A 26,299-nucleotide genomic window follows, 5' to 3' on the forward strand; every position below is an offset into this window, starting at 1 on the left:
CCTTATACAAAGCTCAAGTTCAAGTGGATCAAGGACCTTCACATAGAACCAGATATACTGAAACTAATGGAAAAGAAAGTTGGGAAGAGCCTAAAGCACATGGGCAGAGGGGAAATTTTCCTGAAGAGAACACCAATAGCTTATGCTCTAAGATCAAGAATTGACAAATTGGACCTCATAAAATTGCAAAGCTCCTGTAAGGCAAAAGACACTGTCTGTAGGACAAAATGGCAACCAACAGATTGGGGAAAGATCTTTACCAATCCTACATCTGATATCCAATAATATATATCCAATATATACAAAGAACTCAAGAAGTTAGACTCCAGAGAACCAAATAACCCTATTAAAAATGGGTGACAGAGCTAAACAAAGAATTCTCAAGTGATGAATACTGAATGGCTGAGAAGCACCTAAAGAAATGTTCAACATCTTTAGTCATCAGGGAAATTCCAATCAAAACAACACTGAGGTTTCACCTCATACCAGTAAGAATGGCTATAATCAAAAACTCAGATGACAGCAGATGCTGGAGAGGTTGTAGAGAAAGAGGACACTCCTTCATTGCTGGTAGGATTGCAAGCTGGTACAACCACTCTGGAAATCAGTTTGATGGTAACTCAGAAAACTGGACATAGTACTACCAGAGGACCCAGCTATACCACTCCTGGCCATATACCCAGAAGATGCTCCAACATCTAATAAGGACATATGCTCTACTATGTTCATAACATCCTTATTTACAATAGCCAGAAACTGGAAAGGACCCAGATGTCCTTCAACAGAGAAATTGACACAGAAAATGTGTTACATTTGCACAATGGAGTACTACTCAACTACTAAAAACAATGAATTTATGAAATTCTTTGGGAAATGGATGGATCTGGAGAATATCATCCTGGATGAGGTGACCCAATCACAAAAGAACACACATGGTATGCACTCTCTGATAAGTGGTTTTCAGTCCAGAAGCTTGGAATACCCAAATACAATCCACAAACCACAAGAAACTCAAGAAGAAAGAAGACCAAAGTGTGGATACTTTGATCCTTCTTAGAAGAGGGAACAAAATACCCATGGAAGGAGTTGCAGAGACAAAGTGTGGAGCAAAGACTGAAGGAAGGACAATCCACAGACTACCCCACCTAAGGATCCATCCCATATGCAATCACCAAACCCAGACACTATTGTGGATGCCAACATGTGCTGGCTGACAGGAGCCTGATATAGCTGTATCCTGAGAGGCTCTGACAGTGCCCGACTAATATAGAAGTGGAAGCTCACAGCCATCCATTGGACTGAGCAGAGGGTCCCCAATGAAGGGGCTAGAGAAAGGACCCAAGGAGCTGTAGCCACATAGGAGGAACAATAATATGAACTAACCAGTACTCCCAGAGCACCTAGATTAAACCAACATCCAAAGAGTACACATGGTGGGACTCATGGCTCCAGCTGCATATGTAGCAGAGGAAGGCCTAGTTGGTTATCAATAAGAGGAGAGGACCTTGGTCCCTGGAAGGCTCTATGCCCCAGTGGGAATGCCAGGGCCAGGAAGTGGGAGAGGGTGGGTTGGTGAACAGGGGGAAGGGGAAGGGAATAGGCTTTTTTTTTCTTTCCAAAGGGGAAACCAGGAAAGGAGAGAACATTTGAAATGTAAATAAAGAAAATATCTAATAAAAAAATAAATAGAATAAAATAAAATAAAGCAGTAACCAACCACTAGATTAAAAATAGTATCATAAGGAAGTCATGTCTCATATAGGAAAATGGAAAGATGTTAGGAAGGCATGTGTAAGCTATATAAATAAGCTGGTAAGCTGTACTAATGAGGGAAAAGAGATGATACTGAAAAAAATAGGAAGAAATATACTATGAATCCATTGTTTTGTTCAATGTAAGAGATAAAATGAAGGGTTCATATTTATCTTGTGGTGTCTAGGTTAAGTCGACAGCTATCTAAAATGTCAGTTGTTTGGATAGAGAAAAATGAGGAGAATCAGGGTATATACTAAGCATGAAATTCTTGAAGAGTACAGGATGTAAGTCTCAGACTCAGGAGAGGGTAGAAATGAGTTAGAAAGTTAGAAGTTTCGAATTGTTAGCATAGGAATGATAACTGAGGTCAGGAAAACAGGGCTTGCCAGGGATGCTAAATCTAGAGAAAGAAGGCAGTTCATCAGAAGAGAAGACACCCAGGCAAAAGGAGCAGCTATGGGTTATCAACAGACAATGGGAGCATCACAAAAGGAAGTTAGAGTTGCAAAATTCAAAATTTGAGCATTCCTCTCTCTAAACTTTTATGGGAATTTAAAATAGGAATATATAATGACATCTCTTACTCTCAGGTAGAAACCATTCAGAAAAGACAGTATTCTTCCAAGTAGGATCTGAGCACAAGCCATTGGAATAATAGTTCTGCAAAATTACTCAAGCTATGTTCTGCTTCGTTTTGTTTTACTTGAAATTTCAAGATCCAGAGGATAACTGTCTTATTACTTTGAGATCATTATGAAAGCAGTACCTGAGTTAGAGAGTGAATCGACTTGTGGTGAGAGCAGACAAAGAACGGCTCTGTGCTCGGAACTGGACCTGCTTCAAGTGTGCTCCAAACCAGGCCTGCTGGATGTGTGCTCCAAACCAGGCCTGCTGGATGTGTGCTCCAAACCAGGCCTGCTGGATGTGTGCTCCTAAGCTGGCTGCTGCAAGTGTGCTCCTAAGCTGGCCATGTTTTATGCTACTCCATGTAGTTATTTGCATGAAAATGGTTCCATACTAAGCTCAGATGTTTGATCACTTGATCTCCAGTGGGTCACAAATGTATCACAGGGATGGACATGAAGCATTCAAAGCCACACACATGACTCCCAGATCCATTTATGTTTCACGATATATTTATGTTTGTTCTAAATTTAATTTTATATTTTTACTTATTCAATTTACATCACACTCACTGCCCCACCCTTCCCACAAAACATGTTTTTACTTCAAGATGTGAAGTCTTAGCTTCTTGCTCCAGCCACTATGATTCACTGGCTTCTTCTACTCTATCATCACAGACTTGAACTCTCTGTATCCACAGTTCAATATAACATATTCCTCCTTAAGTGACTGCTGTCATAGTATTTTATCACAGCAATGTGTACAGAGGTAATACAACACACTGCTTCGTTGATTGATTTGGAAATGTAACCAACAATATCACTTTTCTTTACTAATTTTTAAATTTTTTGTAATTTTTTAAAAAAGTTTTTATACTTCAGATTTTATTCTCCTCCCAGTCCACCCTTTGACTGTTCCCCATCCTAAACCTCTTCCCCACACCCCTGTCTCCACCAGGATGTCTCACCCCTCAGCCCCACCCAACCATACCTCTAAACTGAGGCCTAAAGTCTCTTGAGGGTTAGAAGCATCTTCTCTTATTGAACCCAGACCCAGCAGTCCTCTGCTGTATGTGTGTTGGGGGGCTCATATCAGCTGATGTGTGCTGCCTGGTTGGTGGTCCAGTGTCTGAGAGAACTTGGGGATACAGGTTAATTGAGACTGCTGGTTCTCCTACAGGGTCGCCCTCCTTCTCAGCTTCTTCCAGCTTTTCCCTAATTCATCCACAGGGGTCAGCAGATTCTGTCCATTGGTTAGGTGCAAATATCTGCATCTGACTCGTGCCACTACTTTTAGGTCTTTCAGAGGGCAGTCTTGGTAAGTCCCTTTTTGTGAGTGGTCCATAGCCTCAGTAATAGTGTCAGGTCTTGGGGCCTCCCTTAAGCTGGATCTCAATTTGGGCCTGTCCCTGGACCTCTTTTTCCTCTAGTTCCTCTCCATTTCCTTCACTGCAGTTTTTTCAGACTAGAACAACTATGGGTCAGAGTTTTGACTGTGGGATGTTTGACCTCATCCTTCACTTGATGTCCTGCCTTTCTGCTGGAAGTGGGCTCTACAAGTTCCCTCTCCCAACTGTAGGACATTTCATTTAAGGTCCTTCCCTTTGAGTCCTGAGAGTCTCTTATCTCTACGTTCTTGAGGGTCCCTCCAACCTCCTATCTCCCAAGGTTGCCTGTTTCCATTTTTTTGCTATCCCTCAGGGCTTCAGTCCTTTCTCCTACCAAATACCAGATCAGGTTCCCCTCTTCCCTTCAAGGTCTCTTCCTCCCTCCCCACTGTGATTGCTTTCCTCTCCCTTCCAAGTGTGAATGTGGCATCCTCACTTGCATCCTTCAGCTTGTCGATCTTTGTGAGTTCTATGGACCATATCTTGGGTGTTCTGTACTTTTGCTTTTGGCTATTATCCACTTATTAGAGAATATATCCCATGTATGACCACTTTGGTCTATGTGACCACACTCAGGATGCTATTTTCTAGTTCCATGCATTTGCCTGCAAAACTCAAGATGTCCTCATTCTTAATAGCTGAGTAGTGTTCCATTATGTAAATGAACTACATTTTCTGTATCCATTCTTCTGTCATGGTACATCTGGGTAGTTTCCAGCTTCTGGCTATCACAAATAAAGTCACTATGAACATAGTGGAACACTTGCCCCCGTGGCATGGTGGGGCATTTTTTGGGTATATTCCTAAGAGTGGTATGGCTGGGTCTTCTGGTAGATCTCTTTCCAATTTTCTGAGGAACCTCCAGATTGATTTACAGAGTGGTTATACCAGCTTGCAGTTCCAACATAAATGGAAGAGTATTCCTCTTTCTCCATATCCTCTCCAATATATGCTGAGGTTTAGATCTTAGACACTCTGATTGGTATAAGGTGAAATTTCAGGGGCCTTTTGATTTGCATTTCTCTGATCACTAAGGACTTTGAACATTTCTTTCAGAGCTTTTCAGCCGTTGGACATCACTCTGTTGTGAACTCTGTTTAGTTCTATACCTCATTTTCTGATTGGATTCTTTGGTTCTTTTGGTGGTTAGCTTCTTGAGTTCTTTATATATTTTGGATATTAGCCCTCTATCAGATGTGGGGTTAGTGAAGACTTTTTTCCCAATCTATATGTTGCTGATTTGTCTTATTGACTATGTCTTTTGCCTTACAGAAATTTTTCACCTTCATGAGGTGCCATTTATCTATTCTTGATCTTAGAACATGAGCCCTTGGAGCTCTGTTTGGGAAATTGTCCCCTGTGCCAATGAGTTCAAGGCTCTTTCTCACTTTCTCTACTATTAGATTCAGTGTATTTGGTTTTATGTTGAGGTCCTTGATCTACTTAGACTTGAGTTTTGCTCAAGGTGGCAAATATGGGTCTGTTTTCATTTTTATACATACAGACTGCCATTTAGATTGGCACCAATTATTTTTTCAATTATATATTTTTGGCTTCTTGGTCAAAGATCAAGTGTCTGTAAATGTGTGGTTTTATTTCTGGGTCTTTAATTTTATTATTCCATTGATTAACATGTCTTTCTCTGTACCAATACCATGTAGTTTTTATCACTATTGCTCTGTAGTATAGCTTGAGGTCAGGGATTGTGCTTCTCCCAGCAGTTCTTTTATTTTTAAGAATTGTTTTCACTATTCTGTTTTTTGTTTTTTGGGGTTTTTTTTTTTGCACTTCCAGATGAATTTGAGAATTGCTCTTTCCATATCTTTGAGGAATTGTGTTTGGATTTTGATGGGGATTGTATTGAATCTGTAGATTGCCTTTTCAAGAATGGCTATTTTTACTATGTTAATTCTGTTAATTCATGAGCATGGAAGATCTCTCCATTTTCTGAGATCTTCCTTGGTTTCTTTCTTGAGAGACTTGAAGTTCTTGCCATACAGACCTTTCACTTGTTTTGGTTAGAGTTACCCCAAGATATTTTCTATTATTTGTGGCTCTTGTGAAGAGAGTTGTTTCCCTAATTTCTTTCTCAGCCTGTTTCTCATTTGTATAAAGGAAAGCTACTGCTTTATTTGAGGTAATTTTATATCTGGCCACTTTGCAGAAGTTGTTTATCAGCTGTAGAAGTTCTCTGGTGGAATTGGGGGTCGCTTATGTGCATTATCATATCATCTGCACATAGTGATAATTTGTCTTCTTCCTTTCTAATTTGTATCCCACTTCTTTTTGTTGACAAATCAACTCTGATCATGTTTGAGGAACACTCAACAAACATCCAAATTATTGGGTTTTTCATTGAGAGGTTAACAGCACCATTATTTCAGCTAGCTGCACTTCCCCTCTATTCAGAACAGAAATAGCTTTTTGCATTTTTTGTTTTAATTATTATTATTTTTTGTTAATTGTTTTTCATTACATAGAAATGTCTAACAATAAATATTTTTTTACTCAGAGGTTGCCTATAATTAAAACTATTGAAATATTGACTCCCTAAATAGGAGACCATTCTTCTAAACATTATAAAATCAGACATAACTACATTGTCTTGATGGAATAATGGAACTTGGTACGGCTTTTAAGGAAGCTTTATACAGCTTTAACATTCTAAATTAATTTAGTAATCTAAATTAACATTATTCTCTGAGCCTGACTTATCTTTCTATGGGCTGGAACAAGACCATTGGCAAACCTATACAAACACTCACTTGGTTGAGTATAGTTGAAAACAATGGTAATCTTGTAGCAACCAGGATATTTTACATAATGAAGTAATGATCTGGACAGTGAACTATGTATTTCTTCTTATGCTTTTTTCATTTCCCCTTGAAAGAATGAGTGTTGTAAATTCCTAGTTAAAAAACATGTTGAGGTTTCTTCCTGTATAGCCTCTCTGAGTGAGGTGTTTTCCAGCACTTGGCAGAAAGTTCAATATTCAGCTAATAAAATTATTTTTTTGGAAGTAATTCTGCCAATTCATGAGCATGGAAGATCTCTCCATTTTCTGAGATCTTTCTTGATTTTTTTCTTGAGAGGCTTGAAGTTCTTGTCATACAGATCTTTCACTGGTTTAGTTAGAGTTACCATAAGATATTTTCCTTTATTTGTGGCTATTGAGAAGAGAGTTGTTTCCCTAATTTCTTTCTCATCCTGTTTATCATTTATATAAAGGAAGGCTACTACTTTATTTATCCTTCTATAATAATGTGACATCTAAATAGCTAAGAGCCCTTATTATCCTCTGAAATTTCTGTTACTTATACAGGCTTTTAGTGAGTGAGACAAAGACACGTTTCAGAAGGGCCAGAACTATGTGGAACATGCCACCACACCAGATGTCATTTGTACCAAAGCTTTTCCGTGCAATATTTTATTCTAAAGAAGATTGACCATGCAGATGTTTGGATATCCTACTCTCAGTGAAACCACTTGGAACATTCTTCCCCAAGTCACTTTCTATGATTCAGTTTTTTTCTGAGAATGGCCTTTAAGACAAAAAAAATTAAAAAATTGGTATACATTCTAACCAGGTACATTATTTCTTTTTAAACGACTTCTCTAATGTTTAAAATTACTCTTGCTCTGAAGCAATCTGTACTTACTCTAAATTACATCCTTGAAAAATTTTACAATAGACAGGATGAAAGAAACTTACCATAGCAATCTGCCTTTAAAATTAAATTTTTTACATGCCTGTAATTTCAACTGCATACTATCATTTTAAATGTTCTAATGATTAATAAGATATTTAAATAGTTTCAAACATTACATTCATCTTAATTATTCTTCAGAAAATTATATTAGTATTTTGAGTTCTAATGTTGATAAAAAAGAGAAAATATTTATTTACGTGTTTCTCTTTAGTATTAAAATTAGTCTAAATATCTCTCACCACACATAATCTTTTATAAATCAGTCCCCCAAAACTATCACTCTATTCCTTCCTACCATGGTGTTCATGTATTCACAAAACATACTACACAATTTACCTATTCAGATTATATTATGTGTTGTATAGTCTCTTAGATCAGTAGTTCACAATCTGTTCAGCCTGACCCCTTTGGATAACTTTTATCTTTCATTACCATTTATAGCAGTAGCAATATTACACTTATAATATAGCAACGAAAATAATTTCATGGTTGGTGCAACCATGTCACAGCATTCAGAAGGTTGAGAATCTTCTTGAGTATTTTAGAACTATATTCCATCTTTCTCATATGTTCATGCATACTAACTCAAAGTAATTTCCAAGGGTAAGAAATTTAGACACTGTTGCTTCAGGAATAGAGAAACTGTGGAAACAGGACTAATGAATATGTAGAGAAACAACCATTAAGGCCTATTTCTAATACACAAAATCATATAATCTTAATCTAAGTGAAATTATATAGATATATATAATTGAAATTATATATAAATTATATATATTCTAAGTGAAATTTTATATATATATATATATATATAATTTTTATATATATATATATATATATATATATATATATATATATATATAATTTTTGCATTTGTCTCGTGAAATGAATGGCTAAACTTAATGATTATCATCAAGGATGTCATTTTCCTCCTTTTCTGTGTATATTCACACTTCTTTCATATTATGAACTTTTCAGTCTCCCCAGTTAAGCTCAAATGAGTGATACTATATATGAATTGGGAAACTTTTTCTGACTTAGTTTGAAAAGCTTTACAAATGGTTGTCAGAAAATACAGAGAAACACACAGTGTTGGTTGAGGTAACTGCTCTGAGACTGTAGTGCTATAAACCACAGATAAGTGATAAAACCTCTCAGTGAAGATATTGTTTATTTTCCTTTTGGTAATTTAATTCTTAATAATTTGTTCAATCAATTACAATGTAGTTCAAAGGAGTCAAGACTATATTTTTTCTAATTATATGAGATTGTTGTTATCCTCTGAAGTCTTATATCTGTCAATGATGACATAAAAGATAAGAATGGCTTCTAAAGATTTTAGACAAAAATGTGATTGTGTGGCACTTACTTGTGCTGATATGCTCAGATTTGCTGCTCTTTGGGGCTGGCCTCTCACACTGTGTACCTGACCAATTAGTGGAGCACCTAGAGAGAACCAGACAACAATAGAAAATCAGTGAATAACACACAACCCAAAATTCACTAATGCGATACTTCAAGAAAAGAGACAATCATTATAAATTCATCATGATCAAGGAGATATTCTCACTAATTTGTTCCACGTTTTAGTATGCCACAAGTAAGGTCAACTGCATAATATGAATTGTGACATGTAAAAAATAAATCAAGCAGCTACTTCACCAATGTTGAGTGTGCATATTGTACAAATCCTCTTTATTTTTAAGTTTCTACATTTCATTCATCTGGTTGCTTAAAGCCTAAGGTGTAACTAACAACCAGTCTTCAAGGTTTCAGATTTTAAATAATTATATGTGTAGGAATAGTACAATAACAAGAGATAGGGAAATACAATGTTTAATTTTTGTTGTTACATAATATGCCCATCAAAAGAAGCTTACATGCATATGCTCAAATTTTCAATAAGAGAAATTGCTTCCCCATATTGGGATCACAACACAGTTTCCATATGTGTAGAGGAGAATGAGAGGGGTAGATTTGATTAAAATTTGTTCTTTAACGAAAAGCAGAAGTATCTGGTTGGGTAGTACAGAAAAAAAAAATGAATGTGAATTGTTTTCCCTAAGTATGAACAATGCTAACTGGCTACCATAAATGTCTTTGTGAGTCTATCAGTATCAAACTACATAGAAACAATATCATTGGCCTCACTTTATATTTAAAATGACTATCAAATATCACCGTATTGAGAATTGTTGTACACTATGAAAGAAAAACTTTCAGGATCATTTCAAGTGAATCTCTCTCAGTATACTAAGCACTACATAACTATAATATAAGATTTCTGCCACAATTACCTCACATGAATAATGTTGTTTTCCACACACCATGTGTATTATTTTTGATATTTATAAGAACACTATTGGATCTTATAAAACATGCTGACATTCCAGAAAACCATCATAGTAGCAAACTCAAATCACAAACAAAAAAATGGTTTCAAACAAAATACAGAATAATTAATATAATCTGTAGTATTGATTTCTTTGAAATATATAGATATTTGATTAATAATGATAATATATTATGTACAATGAACATGTTTCAAATGAAAATTAATATCATTATTATGTTGGCATTTCAGCAATTACTCACCTTTATATTCAGTTACTTCATAGAAGGTTTACATGAAATTTAATTTTCTATGCCTAACATTTGTGATAGACTACATTATAAGTCAATCATTGCAACAAGTCAGTTAAAATCTAGGCCTTTTGGTCTTTTTATAACATTGAATCAGACTGAATGCAATAGGCATACAAAATTAGGATAAAGTGAACAATGAATGAAATGTTAACTTTTGTAGAACATGTTATTATTTCTCATTTCTGTTTTTATAGATGTATGACCTAGAAAACTCTCCAACTCTTCATAGGTTCTAATTCTTAACACATGTCTCAGATAACTTAAAATAAGATGCTTTGGGGGACATTTTGCAAACATGGTCTTGAAGTAAAAGCTAATAGTTGAAAACTGCTTTTCATTTTATGTACCTTTACACCTGTCAAATCTTCCTATTTAACTACTTAGAATGTTTTCTATGGAAAATTTGTACAGATTACACACACACGCACTCACTATATTATACAGCTAAAGCTGATACACATACAATTAAATGTGTGCAGCTATACTGAGTTGTTTTCCAAACTGTTAAGACTTACTCTTTGTTATTGTATTTTTAAAAAGTAGAGCAAGGTTCATCTTAAAATATGAAAATAACATTTACTATGTTTTACTGTTCTTCTATATTAGCAATTTTCAACCTGTGGGTCATTACCCCCTTTGGGAGTTGAAGGGCCTTTCACAGGGGCCTATCAGATATCCTTCATGCTGGATATTTACATTATGATTGGTAACAGTAGCAAAATTACAGTGATGAAGTACAAATAAAAATCATATTATTGTTGGGAGTCAGCACAACACGAGGAACTATATTATAGGGTTTCATCAGTATGAAGGTTGAGAACCACTGTTCTAGACATAGAAAAATATCTGATGTCCTCACTGTACTGACATGACTAAAATGACAGTGAAATTACCTGAAAATTGGAGGATCAAATGCTAATTGAACAGATGATGTTCTGGCAAGAACATCGTGTGTTTTATACAATTCAGGATGTAAGAAAAATATTCTTTAAAGCCTAAGGCTAGCAGACCATGTGAAATGGAGAATGAACACAGAAGCAGAAGGAACCTTGCAGAAATTCTCTAGCTCTTTACATAGGACAGGTGGTGTTTATTAACAGTCTAATTTTCCAATTTATCCATGGCTTGAAGCCTAGCACTTATCACAGGAAAGGAAGTCAGGCGTTCATGTTTATTGAATTTTTATTGGATATCTTATTTATTTACATTTCAAATTTTATCCGCTTTCCCAGTTTCCCCTCCACAACCCCCTATCCCATGCCCCCTCTCCCTGCTTCTATGAGGGTGCTCCCACACAATGCTAGATTACATTTAAGTTCCAAATCTTCAGGGAATATTTTACCTATTTTTTATAGGAATAACTCTCAGAGATTACACTTAAAATAATTATTTTTACCAGTAATACATCTTACTCAATGATGCTAACCTGAAAATTTCCCTATATTTCCTACAAAGTAATACTTTACAACCAAAGATAAAATAAGATGTGTTTCACTGTTTCCCTTTGTTCCGGACTTGAAAATAATTTCTTTGAGATATTAAATCAAATAGAAATCATCATTCTTGTTGCTTAACTTACAAAATTACAACCTAAGACATTTGCTGCTCCAGAAGTTTCTCTTCCAGTGGGTGATTTAAAACCAAGCATTTTAAAACCATTTTTATAGAATTTAATAAATCTTCATATCTATGTAGACTACAATGATCAAAGCCATTAATGGCTCAGCACTGAAGGAAAGGAATGTGCAGATCATCAAAATTTCCTGTCCAATTCCTTTTTGAATTATTTTCATAATCATACTCAGTATAATTTCTTTGGCATCTCTTTTTCCCATACTTTATTCACCAAGCAAAATTTCTCATCCAAGCTTTAGCTACCTTTGAATCGGTACTACTATAATTTACTGATATCTCTCTTCATCTAGGAATAAACACCTGCAAGTTAAAATCACCACCCCCAACACCTGCATATCGCTCATTGGAAGACTACCATACGGCTATTTCCCAGAGCTGGTAAATATGAACTGTAGAGGACAGTTTTTATGTTAACATTATACCATTCAAAATTGCTGATTAAAACCACATGGATTTTAAATACTCTTGGATTAAGACAGAATGATTAGGTAGATTCTTAAGTATTTAGCCAAATAATAATATGCACTTATCCATCTTTCCATGACAATGACAAAAATCATTATCATCATCATCATCATCATCAATAACTTTCTCATAATTTTGTGTAGTTATGAGTTGCTGATTAGAGAGTTACTGATTCAACTTTCTTTGACATCGCTTCTTTTATAGAATACCAGTACTTGAGTTAAAATATCATTTAGTTTTTCATTCATTTCTTAATATTATTCTTCTGTTTTCATAAACACAAAATCCCATTTAAGCACAAAATCCCATTTATTTCATGAAATGTTTTAAATATTCTAAATTAGGATAATTATCAAACTGAATATTTACTGAAATTTTAGATTCTACATTCCCATATATCAATGAACTCATTACATATCATGGGGTTATGACCATAGATCCATATACTAATCATGTTAATCTGACAGGACTAATATATAACACATATAAATATAATTACTATACCTTCTCCAACTATGTTCTTATAACAAATTTTACTTAACCTTTTATTGTTAGGCTATTAACAATAATATATAAGAACAACAATACTGTTAGTTAGCTATGTGAATATATCAGTTCTTCATAGTATCTGTCACAAATGACTTTTTAAGATCAGTTTTAAAAATTTGTTCCCATCTGCTTTTCACTATACAAAACAAACTTATTTAGTTTATCATGACATCACATTTATAAAATTATGTTATAGTTGCACTGTTTTTGTTTTAATTAGCTCTCTACAGAGGAGGGTGATGCCAGTAAAGGCAATATTGGTCATATGTTACATATAACAAACAGAATTAGAATGTTGAAGCAAACATATATAGAGCCCAAGATACATCTAAAATGTAAGTTAGTATTAAATAGCACAAATATAATATACAACAAATTGTTAAAGTACTCACAACTCCTATGTAGTAGAGAGATTTTTTGCAAAGACAATTAAGATTAGGATTGAACTACTGGGTATATATTAAGTTTCTCAGGTATGATCTTCACAGTAAAAATAATGAATTCGTATGAACTGTCACTTTGCAGATATGTAGTCTAGAGTCACCTACTTTAGGAGAACTTCAAAACAATATAACAAGATTAATAAATGCTTTTTTCTTTTCATCAAATTCAAAGGTCAAGGGACTCTTCTGGACACAGAGAAATGCAAAGGTGAACCTTAAAACAATTGAAACTGTATTTCTCCTTATTGTATGTGTGAACTTTTCTATTTTAGTCATGATGATAGACAATCAGAGAGGAAAAAAAAATTATATCCTAGAAGTCTCTAGTTTTCCTCCATATAAGAATTAATGAAGCAATGGAGAAATTCCATGTGTACATTGCGGGTCTCAGTGCTTCTAAACCTCACTCAATAAAAATAGAAATATGACTATCACACATCTTCAAATTTGTGTGAAAATATTTTCCCATAGCAAAAATTAGACAAATTATGCTATGAAAGATAATTGTTGGGCTGGAGAGATGGCTCAGTCATTAAGAACACTGAATGCTCTTCCAAGGGTCCTGAGTTTAAATCCCAGAAACCACATGGTGGCTCACAACCACCCGTAATGAGATCTGATGCCGTCTTCTGGTGTGTCTGAAGATAGCTACAGTGTACTTATGTATAATAATAAATAAATCTTTGGGCCGGAGCAAGCAGGGCTGACTGGAGTGTGTAGTTGTCCTAAATTCAATCCCCAGCAACCACATGAAGGCTCACAACCATCTATCTGTATAGCTACAGTGTACTCATATACATAAAATAAACAACTCTTTAAAAAAAGAAAGATACTTGTTAGTTCTTTAAGTAAATTTTACTCTGAAACTTTTGATTATTATTTTCTGAACTGAGAGTATTTTCAAAACAGTGATGCCTAATTATAGTTCAATGCATTAAGATACATGGTATTCTTTATTTTTTCCTACTTAAGACAGTACCAGGTTTTTAATATAAAGTCAGAATATTAAATAAATATGTTTTAATAGTAAAATGACTAGAATTCCTGCACCAGCTCTTAATGTTTTACTCTCTGCCCTGAAGGAGAGAAGGTCTATCAATATTATTTTCTCATATCAAGCTTACACTTTAGTTGTGATTCCAATATACCATACACAGTGCATAATATATATTCTGCATGTTTGGAGACAGGAAGTCATGCAGACCATTAGATAGGTCTCAAATTTTCTATGAAGTCCAATTTAATTCTATCATTTAACTCTCTGAAATTAAAAAGTGCTGGCATGGGTGACCTATGTGTCATGCATGAGTTTTGAAATGCCAGGGCTGAAATCTAGGCCTCTACCTTATCCCATTACAGGTTTCTCATCTCTCCTGCAGAAGCAAATATCCTTCCAGCTGGGTCAAATGATGGCAGGGATCCAGCTTTTTCTTAGCTCTGACCACTCTCCTTTAGATCCATTTACATTGTACATGTTTACTCTCTCTTTTTCACATCATTCTTTCCTTCTTTCCACTTTTTTCCTTCCTTTTTTCTTTTGCTGTTTTTTTATCTTTTTAAATCGTATTTTTATTTATTTACATTTCAAATGTTATTCCCTTTCCTGGTTTCCCCTCTGGAAACCCCCATATCCTATCCTCCTACCCTACTTCTATTAGGGTGTTCCCTTACCCACCCACTCACTCCCACCTCACCATCGTGGCATTCCACTATACTGGGTCATCGACCTTTCACCAGACCAAGAGCTTCTCCTCCCATTGATGCCAGAGAAGGTCATCCTTTCCTACATATGCAGCTGGAGCCATAAGTCCCTCCATGTGTACCTATGGAGGTTTAGTCCCTGGGAGTTGTGGTTGTTTGATATTGTTCTTCTTCCTATGGGGTTGAAAATCCCTTCAGCTCCTCAGTCCTTTCTCTAACACCTCCATTGGGGACCCTGTGCTCAGTCCAATGGTTGGATGCAAGCAACTACCTCTGTATATGTCAGGCTCTGGCAGAGTCTCTCGTGAGACAGCTATATCAGGCTCCTGTCATCAAGCACTTAGCATCCATAATAGTGTCTGGGTTTGGTGTCTGTATATGGGGTGGATCCCCAGGTGGGGCAGTCTCTGGATGGCCTTTCCTTCAGTGTCTGATCCACACTTTGTTTCTATATTTCCTCCCTTCAGTATTTTTCCCCCCAAAGAATGACTGAAGTATCCAGACATTGATAGTCCTCCTTCTTAAGTTTCATGTGGTGTCCGAATTGTATCTTGTGTGTTTCAAGCTTTTGGTATGTACTTATCAGTGAGTACGTACCATGCGTGTTCTTTTTTGACTTGATTTAAACATTATAAAGCAAAAAGAAAAAGCCTTTAGGTTTCTTAACAAATTATGACTATAAGAAATTTTAATGTAATCTATGTTTAACATGAGTAATGTTATGAACATTAAATGTACTGACTATATCAGCTAGTATTATTTTCATTAATATTTGCTGTGCTGATATGATCTTAATGTAACTTTATTATGATTATAATTTTTAATTTCTATTCCTAGTAGAAAAAATCTTAGGTATAAGTTTCTTTAGTGAATTAATGGGATAACTATCTCTACTACTATCTTTGCATGAAAAGAAAGTTGTTAATCATATTTCTATATGATTATAATATCAATATATTTTCCCTCTAAACCAATGTTGTTGGTACAGTATAAGAATCAATCTTTCATGAGAAGTACACAAAATTACTATGGAATCAATGTTATTTCAACTATACACTAATCTCTTATTAGTAAGCAGGCTCACTATCTTCTAGAGTTTAAGCTTGCTCAGAAAAGTATGATGTGTGGTATCTATTCCTGGGAGCTTGACAAGCAGGGCAAAAGCTAGAACAAGTTATAGCCTGTCACCTGGGACTATAGAGGACAAGTATTCATGTTGCAGGCTACTCTGAACAACATGCACATTTCATGTTTTATGTTTTCAGAATACACCTAGGGGCAGAAACAAATTAATAACATGCAGTGAACTGACTGAAGGGTGGGCAACACAGGCTGCTTAAGTTCACCTGCTCAATAGCTTTCTGGAAATATGAGGTTTGCTTGGAATCACTCTGAAAACTCTCTTGGACTTTTCTTGGCTCTTCTCTGTAGTGCCTCTTGTCTGCATGAAGAAGGTCTGCTTCACCTGATAGACAGATTCGCAGAACCACTGATACCAGCTCCCTTCTGCAAGGCCATGGATGTGAACAGTCGGGCCTTAAGTAGGCATGGAAATATAGAGGGATAATTTCTACTTTCATAAAAGAATGACAGCGCTTTACAAAAGATGAAATAGCACTTCTTTTTCCTTTTAAAATCTTAGCCCTGGTTTCTCAAATGACAGTTGACCATTTCTTCCATTTTACTCTCTCTCAGGAGTTGGAAAATAATCTTGTGATTCTAATAAGATCATTATATTTGAACAGTGGCAAATCCAAAGGAAATGAAGATGTCCATCACCTACTGCTGTGGTGTCAGGCCCCTAGTTTCCCACAAACTCACGTTAGAGAGGCATACACTTTCTCTGTTTAGTTTGGCTATTTTTATAAGTCAGATCCTGCCTTGCTTTCAGGAGTCACAGGAAGTTTTGATCCTGGCATATTTTTTCTTCCTCTGCTCTCTCTGTGGCCACTTCTGTCAAGGTCACCACACTGAAAAATTTATTGGCTGCTGATGTGATTATATCTTTCTTTTAATACCAAGCACGTTATTTTTCTGTGAGGTTCTTACTTAGTTCCTATATTTTGTTTTCAGACTTCTGGGGGATAGATTAAACCAGTTTTTGGTCATGTTAAAGCTAGTCAATAATAATTTTGGTTTCTAAAATTGTCCACAGTTTAGGAAACAGTATTCTAAGGGATTTATATATGTTAGGGTTTTTAATCCTTACAACAGTCTGAGACAATAGATATAGGGGGACAAATTTGACCAAAACTGAAATCCCAACAAGTAAGGTCTGTGATTCTGTGTTTGTACTTCTTACTAGAAAATGGATTAGTCATTTTTTAACTTGAAAGATCATTGTCTTGTTTATATTGAAAATTAGGATTCATTATTAATTTCCTTTTTAAAAATTCATAGGTTTTAGTAGGAGAGTCAGTTTTACTATACTAATTCCACAAATCCATGAGCATGGGAGATCTCTCCATTTTCTGAGTTCTTCTTTGATTTCTTTTTTGAAAGACTTGAAGTTCTTGTCATACAGATTTTTAACATGTTTGGTTAGAGTTACCCCAAGATATTTTATATTATTTGTGACTATTGTGAAGGGTATTGTTTCATGATTTTCTTTCTCAGTCTATTTATCATTTGTATAAAGGAAGGCTACTGATTTGTTTGAATAAATTTTTTTATCTGGCCACTTTGCTGAAGTTGTTTATCAGTTGTAGAAGTTTTCTGGTAAAATTTTGGGGGTCACTTATGTATACTGTCATATAATCTGCACATAGTGCACATAATCTGCATTTGCCTTCTTCCTTTCCCATTTGTATCCCTTTGACCTACTTTTGTTGTATAATTATTCTGGCTAGAACTTCAAGTACTATAATGAATAGACAGGGAGAGAGTGGGCAGCCTTGGCTAGTCCCTGATTTTAATGGGATTGATAACAAAACAATGGAACGATTATTAAATCATAGGCATAATACAATGCAGATGTTTATTCTTAAATTCTGTCACAATGAAAAGTAATTGTGTTATACATGGAGAAGGCATGTTAATGGTTGGGGATTAATGAGTAAACCAGAAACAATATATCAAGCCTAGGAATTTGTTATCTTTCGGAAAGGAATAAGACACACAAATGTAATGGTGAGAAGGACTATAGAATGAATATTCTCCATGTCCAGAGGCCACAATAAGAAGGTTTGATTTCCCCCAATATGGAATCAAAACAAACAGATGAGGAAGTTGTGAACACAATTGAAATAGCAAGATACATGGGTAGAACTTTGTGGAAATACTGCTTCCCTCAACAAAAATACCTTTTGATATTTAACATAGTTAAAAAAACTGAAGAGATAGATGGGGGGGGGAGGGAATATCAGATTTTTATTTTTGGTTTGAAATGTAAAACTACACGTAAAACTTCCCAGTTCTAAATTGCTTTGACAGCATGGGAAACTTCTTGCCCTGGGCAGGAAGCAATAACACACAATGTGGGAAGTGTCCTGGCACGTTTCCATATTGACTTTTGAAAACAGTGAGCATCTAAATAGATATGGTTTCTGAAGCAATAAAAACGAGGTAGATATTTTTAGTTTTCCATTTTTAGAAAATTCATATATACTTTGGGAACTTAATTTTTCTTTGAGTTATTAAAGAAAATAAAATTACAAGGAGAATTACATTTTAAAAATCAGCAATATTCATATTTCAGTAATATGCATTCACAGAGAAAATTCTTAAAAAATCTTAAAATGTAATTTGAATATTGCTAATTATACATACACATATATATGTATATGAGTATGTATGTGCACTTATGTGCATCTATTAACATATTTGCATACAGCATACATATTCTTTGTGTTGTCCTGCATATCAGAATTTTGGCCTGTGCTTATGCTACACAAACGCTTCATCAGTGTATATTTAAGCCCTTGGACTTTAGAAGACATCACTGTGCTATCTGTACCAGGTTGAGCCATTGTATAACCCAGGAGGGCAAATAACTCTTTATCCTCAAAAGATTTCTCAGATATATGTATGAACAGAAGAGATTGCAGCAATTTGTCATTTTATAAGGCATTAGTAATTTAAAAGGTATACTTCTATCTCCTATTCTTAGGTATATGTAGGCACTTATATATCCAGATATAATCTCATATATTATTTTGAGCTATGAAGGAAATAAATCATAAAAGATGTATAGAAAAATTAAATATAAATTTTGGGTTTGAGATGGTGATGTGCACTTATAATCCTAGTACTCAGTATAAAAAGGCAGGGAGATAACTGTTCTGTGGCTAGTCTAAGCTTAAAGGAATGAGTGTATCTCAGGGAAATTGTTCCCATAAAGTTGATACTTAGCCCCTTGGTTGCTCTATAACATTAGATGTATATTTTGTTATTGTTTATTATTTCTGCTAATAGGAAGCTTGTTTTTGAAATGCATGCATTGATATGTTAGAGAAATTTTGGAACATATCTATCTGGAACTGACTCTGAGCCAATTTTAAGACAAGATTCTAATAAAATTTCTATCAAAACTTCATCTAAATCCTTCAGACCACACATAATAGAACTGTGCTGTTGAATGGCTAGTGCTACCATGTATTTAACAGTGTATTAAGAGTATTAACTTATATAAAGTTAAAGAGGATTAGTTTCACAAGTTTCTAACTTTGAATCCAATAGTCCTAGCTGCTCCATGTTAATCTTAGAAAATTAGTACATATTATGTTATATACATACAGATGCTATTTTTCCAAGAAAGGACACCAAAAATAAAATAGGCAGCTGAAGGTGATGGCTCACACTTCTAATGCCATCACTTGGGAAGCTATGGTAAAAGGAATGTCATTAGTTCAAGACCAGTCTGGGTTCAATATTGAGTTCCAGAAAAGCCCTGTTAAAAGTTCCATAAAATTTCCAGAATAAGACCCTTCTTGAAAAAAAATCCAAGGACAGTGCTTTACAAATTAATGACATGCTAACAAGTCTTAACATGTTGGTTTGGACCAGTAGGGCATGAAGAATTACTTAGATAAAATAACTAAGTGATAATTGTTTTATTAAAGCTCTTGAACAAATAAAGTGAGGTGTCATATGCAGCTGATTTTCCATGGTTTGTGTGTGCACAGCTACATGCATGTGGAATGGCAGTGGAGTGCAGGAAACAGAAGAGAGCCAAGCACCTCTTTCTTGCAGATGACCAAAAGAACTATAGGTATTGCTATAGAGTAATAATAACATAGAGAGAAATCCATACTGCATACAAAATCTGGATTTCATGTAAGTGTGACCCTAAACCTATAAGAAATTCTTAGACTCAGGAAGGCATGAACTACTTTCTATTAAGTTTCATTATTTTTCAGTATGGCTGAAGAGATATCTCACTAGTTATGAGCAGTGGCTGCAGTTCCTGAGGACCAGGGATTGATCCTACACAATGACTCACAAAGATCTTTAACTCCAGTTGCAGAAAATCCACTACCCCTTTCTGGCTTCTGTGCGTGCCAGTCATGTATGTGGTGTAGAGATATACATGCAGACAAAACTAATATAAACATGAAGTAAAATAATAAAATTTTAAATATAATTTTAATATTTTAACATAATAATAACTCATCATATTGTCAAAATAACATAATAGAGAATTTTTTTTTTTCAAGACAGGGTTTCTCTATGTAGCCTTGGCTATCCTGGAACTCACTCTGTAGATCAGGCTGGCCTTGAACTGAGAAATTCGCCTGCCTCTGCCTCCCAAGTGCTGGGATTAAAGGCCTGTGCCACCACTGCCCGGCCATAATAGAGAATTTTAAAACATAGTTTTAATAGTTTTCAATTGACTACTTCAAAACTTTCTCCAAGTAAATGTAAAGTCATACTATGTTTTATTCCTTTGCTTTTCTTTACCATTTTCTTTTTGTTGTACACAAAGTAATAAATGGAAATAGCCATCTAGAGACAAAAGTGAAGGCCTTCAACCAACAAATCTGTTCCCTAAATTGAAGGATATAGCAATAAAATTTCTAGATAGAAAAACTGAGCTGTCACCTTCATAAGATCTGAATACTTTATTGACTTTCTGACTGTGTGTATTAGTCTCATACAATTCAGGTAGTTTTCAGTTCATGAGGAAAGGAAAAATGATATGCCATTGAAACTAAAGCAACCACCAGAGTGAGGAAATTGTAGCAGATTTTGTTTCCTATAAAGGTTTTAGATGAAATACTATACATTACATTTTCACTAGAAATAATGATCACTATTGTAAGAGATCAGGATAAAATACTTTTTGCTAAACATCTACCCATATAACACTTGTTTGCTAGAAAGATGCTGTAGGAACTGTATAGTCCTTTACCTAGATTTCCTTGTATTGCATATAACCATTGGTAATATTAAGTTTTATTTACATTTGGTTACAAATTATAACTATAGAAATTATAAACATGCTACAGATACCTTAGGTGTTGTTTGTTTTTTTGTTTGGGTTTTTGTTGTTGTTTTTTGTTTGTTTTGCTTTTGTTGTTGTTTTTTGGTTTTGTTTTATTTTCATATGCCCTGAGCTTCCTTCTAAGGAGCTATGAACATGAGAGCAAATCTGATCTTCTTTTTCTACCTTTGTAGATATTAAAATTGGGACTTCAAACCTCCTATGGACGGGCAAGATTCTACTGGAGGGATAATGACACCAAGTTACCCGCCAAACTTTTTACCCCAAATTTGCCCTATCTACATGAAATGCAGAGACAAAGATGCAACTCAGACTAAGGGAATGGGCAACCAATAATTGGCCCTACTTGAGACCCATCTGAAGGGCAAGCACCAATCCCTGACAGGAGACACAATTAATGACTCCTTGTTACTGTTTTCAGTCAGGAACCTAGCATAACTCTTCTCTGAGAGACTCCATTCAGTGGTTGATTGAAATAGAAGCAGAGGCTCACCTGTAAACCCTGGATAGTGTTCTGGGAGCCTTGTGGAAGATTTGGGGGAAGGATTGAGGGTCTCGAAATGGATAGGGACTCCCCAGGAAGACCAACAGAGTTAACTAACCTGAACCCTTGGGGCTCTCAGAGACTAAGCTGACAACCAAAGACCATACACAGGCTGGACCTACTCCCCACATATGGAGCAGACATCCAGCCAAGTCTTCATGTGAGTCCTCCAACAACTAGAGCTAAGGCTTTCCCTAAAGTTATTGCTTGCCTATGGAATCTGGTCCCCGCAGAACTGTTTTGTCTGACTTCAGTGAGAGAGGATTCACCTAGTCCTGCAGAGACTTGATATTCCAGGGCGGGGGGATCACTAGAGGGCCTCCAAATTCTCCAGGAGAATGGGAGGAAGATGGGGAATGGGAGGAGGGACAGTGTGAGGGGGACTGAGAGTAGGAAAGATGTAAAGTGAATAAATAAAATTTTAAAATAGCACTTAAATAAGAACACTCTTAATGGACAAGTCCTTTTCATTGCAGAAATATGTTTCTCTGTTTTTATTTTTTTCTTTATTGAGCTCTTAACTAAACAATGTGGAAGAAATCTCTGCTATTTCTTACTGCCTCATCCTACAGTTCATAGATTTTTGTGGATTCTGTCTGCTTAGAGGCTTATTATTTTTATTAGATATTTTCTTTATTTACATTTCAAATGTTCTCCCCTTTCTTGGTTTCCCCTCCGAAATATCCCCTCCCCCTGCTCACCAACCGACCCTCTCCTGCTTCTTGGTGTTGGCATTCCCCTACACTGGGGCATAGAACCTTCATAGGGCCAAGAGCCTCTCCTCCCATTGATGACTAACTTGGCCATCCTCTACTATACATATATTGCTGGAGCAATTAGTCCCACCATGTGTACTCTTTGGTGGCTTAGTCCCTGGAATTTCTTATCCTGGTTACATGGGGAATCCTTGCACAGGAAGTCATCTAGGTACCTGTTTATGATTTTGAGTCAAAGTAAAGGTTCTATAGTTCACAGACTTTGCTCAGAAGCAATGAAACAGTAACAGGATAAACCAAGGCTTCATTCTAGGGCAGACATCATAGGGCTGTTAAAACTAACCTAAAAATGTCCTTCATTATCTTTGGGCCAAGTATCATTTTGAACTTAGTCGCTCTGAATACCAATGAGTCACCATTCTGTCTATTCTTTCCTTCATATGCACCCCAGGAATAAGTATCATTTTCTCTTTGAAGTGGCACCAAAACTTTTATTGTAGGACCCATGATCTCCAAATCATTCCTCTTTGGTTTACCAGAGACTACCTTTTTCAGTGCCCACTATAATCATTTCAAGCTTCTGCCTTGTAATTCCAGCAGCTCATGATAACAAAATAGCCAAGGTTTGGTATAGAAATGCTGTAATTTCAGCATGATTGTGCTATGCAGTTTCATTATGTTAACTCCATCTTCAGTGAAGGTACTCCAAGGTGCCAATTAAAGCTGCTTATTTTAACACTAAGTATTAAGAAAGATATCATATATGTGCCAACCCTAAAACTCAAGTAGATATGGCAAACACAACATCTATTGTGGTCCATTCAGACGTGACACAGAGATGAGAAAATAGGAGTTTAATTTTCATAGATTTCAAAGTCACCACCAACTCAATGAAGGAAGAATGATGTAAACTATAAAGAAATTAAATTTCTCAAAATACTTTGGCATGCACTTATTTCTTTTCTTAGTAAATCAAACAGCCTCCAATGTAAATCTAAGAAACAAATAGTTTACTATCCCATCAGATTTTGAAGTAGAAATGTCGAACTTAAAATCCACTGTTCCAAAAATAGTAGTGGCAGACTTTAAACCACTTGCTTCTGTCTTCCTGGGATTAAAATCTACCTTTCGGGCATACATATTTTTAGGAACCAGGATGAGTAGCTTTTTCATCGCCTGCTATATTTCTGCACACTCTAGCAGTCTGCAGTGTATACAGTTATCTATGAGCAAAGCATAGGTTAATTAAATGTGACGGAGATGGAGCCCCAAGATTAAGTGTACACTGTGAAATGCATGTGGATGTTCATGATTTAAACCAATGAACTGTGGCCTGAAATGATGTCACAGGAAGCACAGCAGTAAGTGGAAGGTTAAACCTACTTGCATCTCGGCTCATTAAACGCAGTTAAAGTGCAAATCCCCTCATTCTGACAGTAGTGATCACAAGGGTTCTCTTTCTGGTCACAGCGCTGACTTTTAAACCCCACAGAGCATCTGCAGAATTCCAGTAAAATACAACTGAATATAGTCTGACTTATTTGCCATATATGTTTAAATTTATGTTATACATTGATAGTAATATAAAATAAAAATGTTCCCAGAAATGCTTGCCTCCCTCAAAACACACTGATCAAATGTTCCTGTAACAAGTTGTTGAACAGGAAACTCACAGGATTCATTTTGGGATATTATCCCCTTGCACAGTTAAAATAAAACTCAATACATCAATGGAATGGCTTTATGTGGTCTGGTCTAGAAAATCAGCAAACTGGGAAGAAGAAGATATTAAATTCCAGATATTCTAATTGAGAATCTCTGCTTTCTCTTGGTGTATAGCAACCTGGCTGCACATAATATACTCTCAAAGAGCCAAGGACTTAATTGGTTTATATTACATGATACTCTAAACCTAATAGAACATCAAATAACATCATATATTTGAAAACATGGTTCAAGTTCTTTTGAAAAGTATAGTCCCAACTACTGAGGAATTTACACACACACACTAACACACATATGCAAATGTGCAGACACACATACACACATACACACACACACACTCACACACACAATGAACTATATATTTTATAAAGCTTAATAAGGTCAATAAAGCCAGAGCAATTTTTTCAGCATTTCCAAGTTGAAAAACTGTGAATGTCTGAAATGTAGAGATGCTAAGAATAGAATGAGCTGTTCCTCATGAGATCTTTAAGGGCTAATGAAAAAGGAATTATGTAGATCATGAGCCAATGAGGGACATTTGACCAGAGATGTGCATGATACACTCAAGAGTATTGCACCCTCCCCAAAGGAAAACATTAGGATAGAGACTCTACCTTCATGCAACCCTATCCTAAATTACATTAGCAGATACTCACACACACACAGGTATACTAGTCTCAGGGTCCAGCTGGCATGTGCCACCATTGTAACAGTAGCCATCACATAATTGACAGCTAGAGGCAATCTTCCCATTTGTACAGCTGCAGAACCAGAGGAAAAAGAAAACAGTGTTAACAGAATTATTGCTGTTGAAGGATGACATAAAACACCTGCAAACTAGAATGTGTATCATTTGAGAATACTTGTCTCGGTGTAATCTTTGTTTTCTGTAAAGCAGGTTGTGGGAAGAATATAAATTCTAATAAATTTATTAGAAAAGTAACAGATAATTTGGGTGTTTTGCTAATTTTATCCCCTTTTCTTGTTAAAAATTAAAGCATTTAGATAAATGGTTAGAAAATATTCTTGCCTGTCACCAAATGCTGGGAGGACTTTATGAATTTCTTTTTCAGTTAGCTAGAATTTGGTAACATCAGTGTGAGTTATAAGCCACATGACAGAAGTACTAAAACATTCTGTTCTTATGGTAGCATTCCCTAGAGAAAAATGTTAGGATTACAATTGTTTAAAATGTATATATATATTTATATTGTGAAGGTACATGTATTTATATAGGTGTACATGTACTTATGGTTTTGTGTGTATTGAAGCCACAGGACAATGTGTTTAATCCTCAGGAATGCCATACACCAAAGACATGGATTCATTGTCCGTAAGGTTAAAAATTATGCAGACTTGTTAGATAATAATCTCCAGGTATCATCTTGGTTCTAATTCTGAAGATTTGAGAAATGTTGGGTGGCCCTGTGGTCTTAGGGTTGGAAAAATGGTTCAGCAAATAAAGGTGTTTGCCACCCAAGAAGATGACCAGCAACTCTCACAAGTGGTCCTCTTGTGTCCATGTGCATACTTCTGCATGATTATATCCCAACCTTGAGCAAACAGGCATACAAATAAAAGTAATTGGAAATAAATAAACTTAGCTCAAATGTTAACCACACATTAAATACAGTGTTAAACCTGTTTTGCTTTGTTTTGGTTTTGAGCCAGGGTGATACTTTGTACCCCAGGTTGGCCTAGTATTTCATATTGAGTCTCCTTCCTTTACTATATTAAATGCAGAACTTACAGATTTGAGCTACTATGACTTCATAGGTTTTATTGTCAAAATAGAACTAATAAGTGAAAATCTAAAACTAACAATGTGTAAGTAATACAGGAGCAAGGAGATTAGCATTCTTGAAAACTACAACTCACCAGAGTCTAATTATAATCACATTACATGTTTGAGAAGAGAATGAATACTATCTTCTTTCACAGGAAATTGTACAAAAAA

At 35.5% G+C, this 26,299-nt stretch overlaps 1 protein-coding gene and 1 pseudogene across 7 annotated transcripts in view; one reads left to right on the forward strand and one right to left on the reverse strand.

Moving 5' to 3' along the window:
- The window catches only part of LOC116090126, a 1,191,078-nt pseudogene that overhangs the window by 583,304 nt on the left and 581,475 nt on the right, over positions 1 to 26,299 (forward strand).
- Lrp1b (LDL receptor related protein 1B) overlaps positions 1 to 26,299 on the reverse strand; it is a 1,939,581-nt gene that overhangs the window by 10,611 nt on the left and 1,902,671 nt on the right. For 6 of the 7 annotated variants that reach the window (XM_031370139.1, XM_031370141.1, XM_031370138.1 and 3 more), the window contains 3 exons: positions 24,999 to 25,103; positions 24,001 to 24,114; positions 8,846 to 8,922 (listed from right to left, as the gene is read on the reverse strand). In XM_031370139.1, coding sequence (XP_031225999.1) covers positions 8,846 to 8,922; positions 24,001 to 24,114; positions 24,999 to 25,103 — 296 coding nt within the window. The remainder of the gene's footprint in view (positions 1 to 8,845; positions 8,923 to 24,000; positions 24,115 to 24,998; positions 25,104 to 26,299) is intronic. The other variant, XM_031370140.1, reaches the window with a different exon arrangement.

Source organism: Mastomys coucha, unplaced genomic scaffold, assembly GCF_008632895.1.
Source record: "Mastomys coucha isolate ucsf_1 unplaced genomic scaffold, UCSF_Mcou_1 pScaffold15, whole genome shotgun sequence".
NCBI classification, from domain to species: domain Eukaryota; kingdom Metazoa; phylum Chordata; class Mammalia; order Rodentia; family Muridae; genus Mastomys; species Mastomys coucha.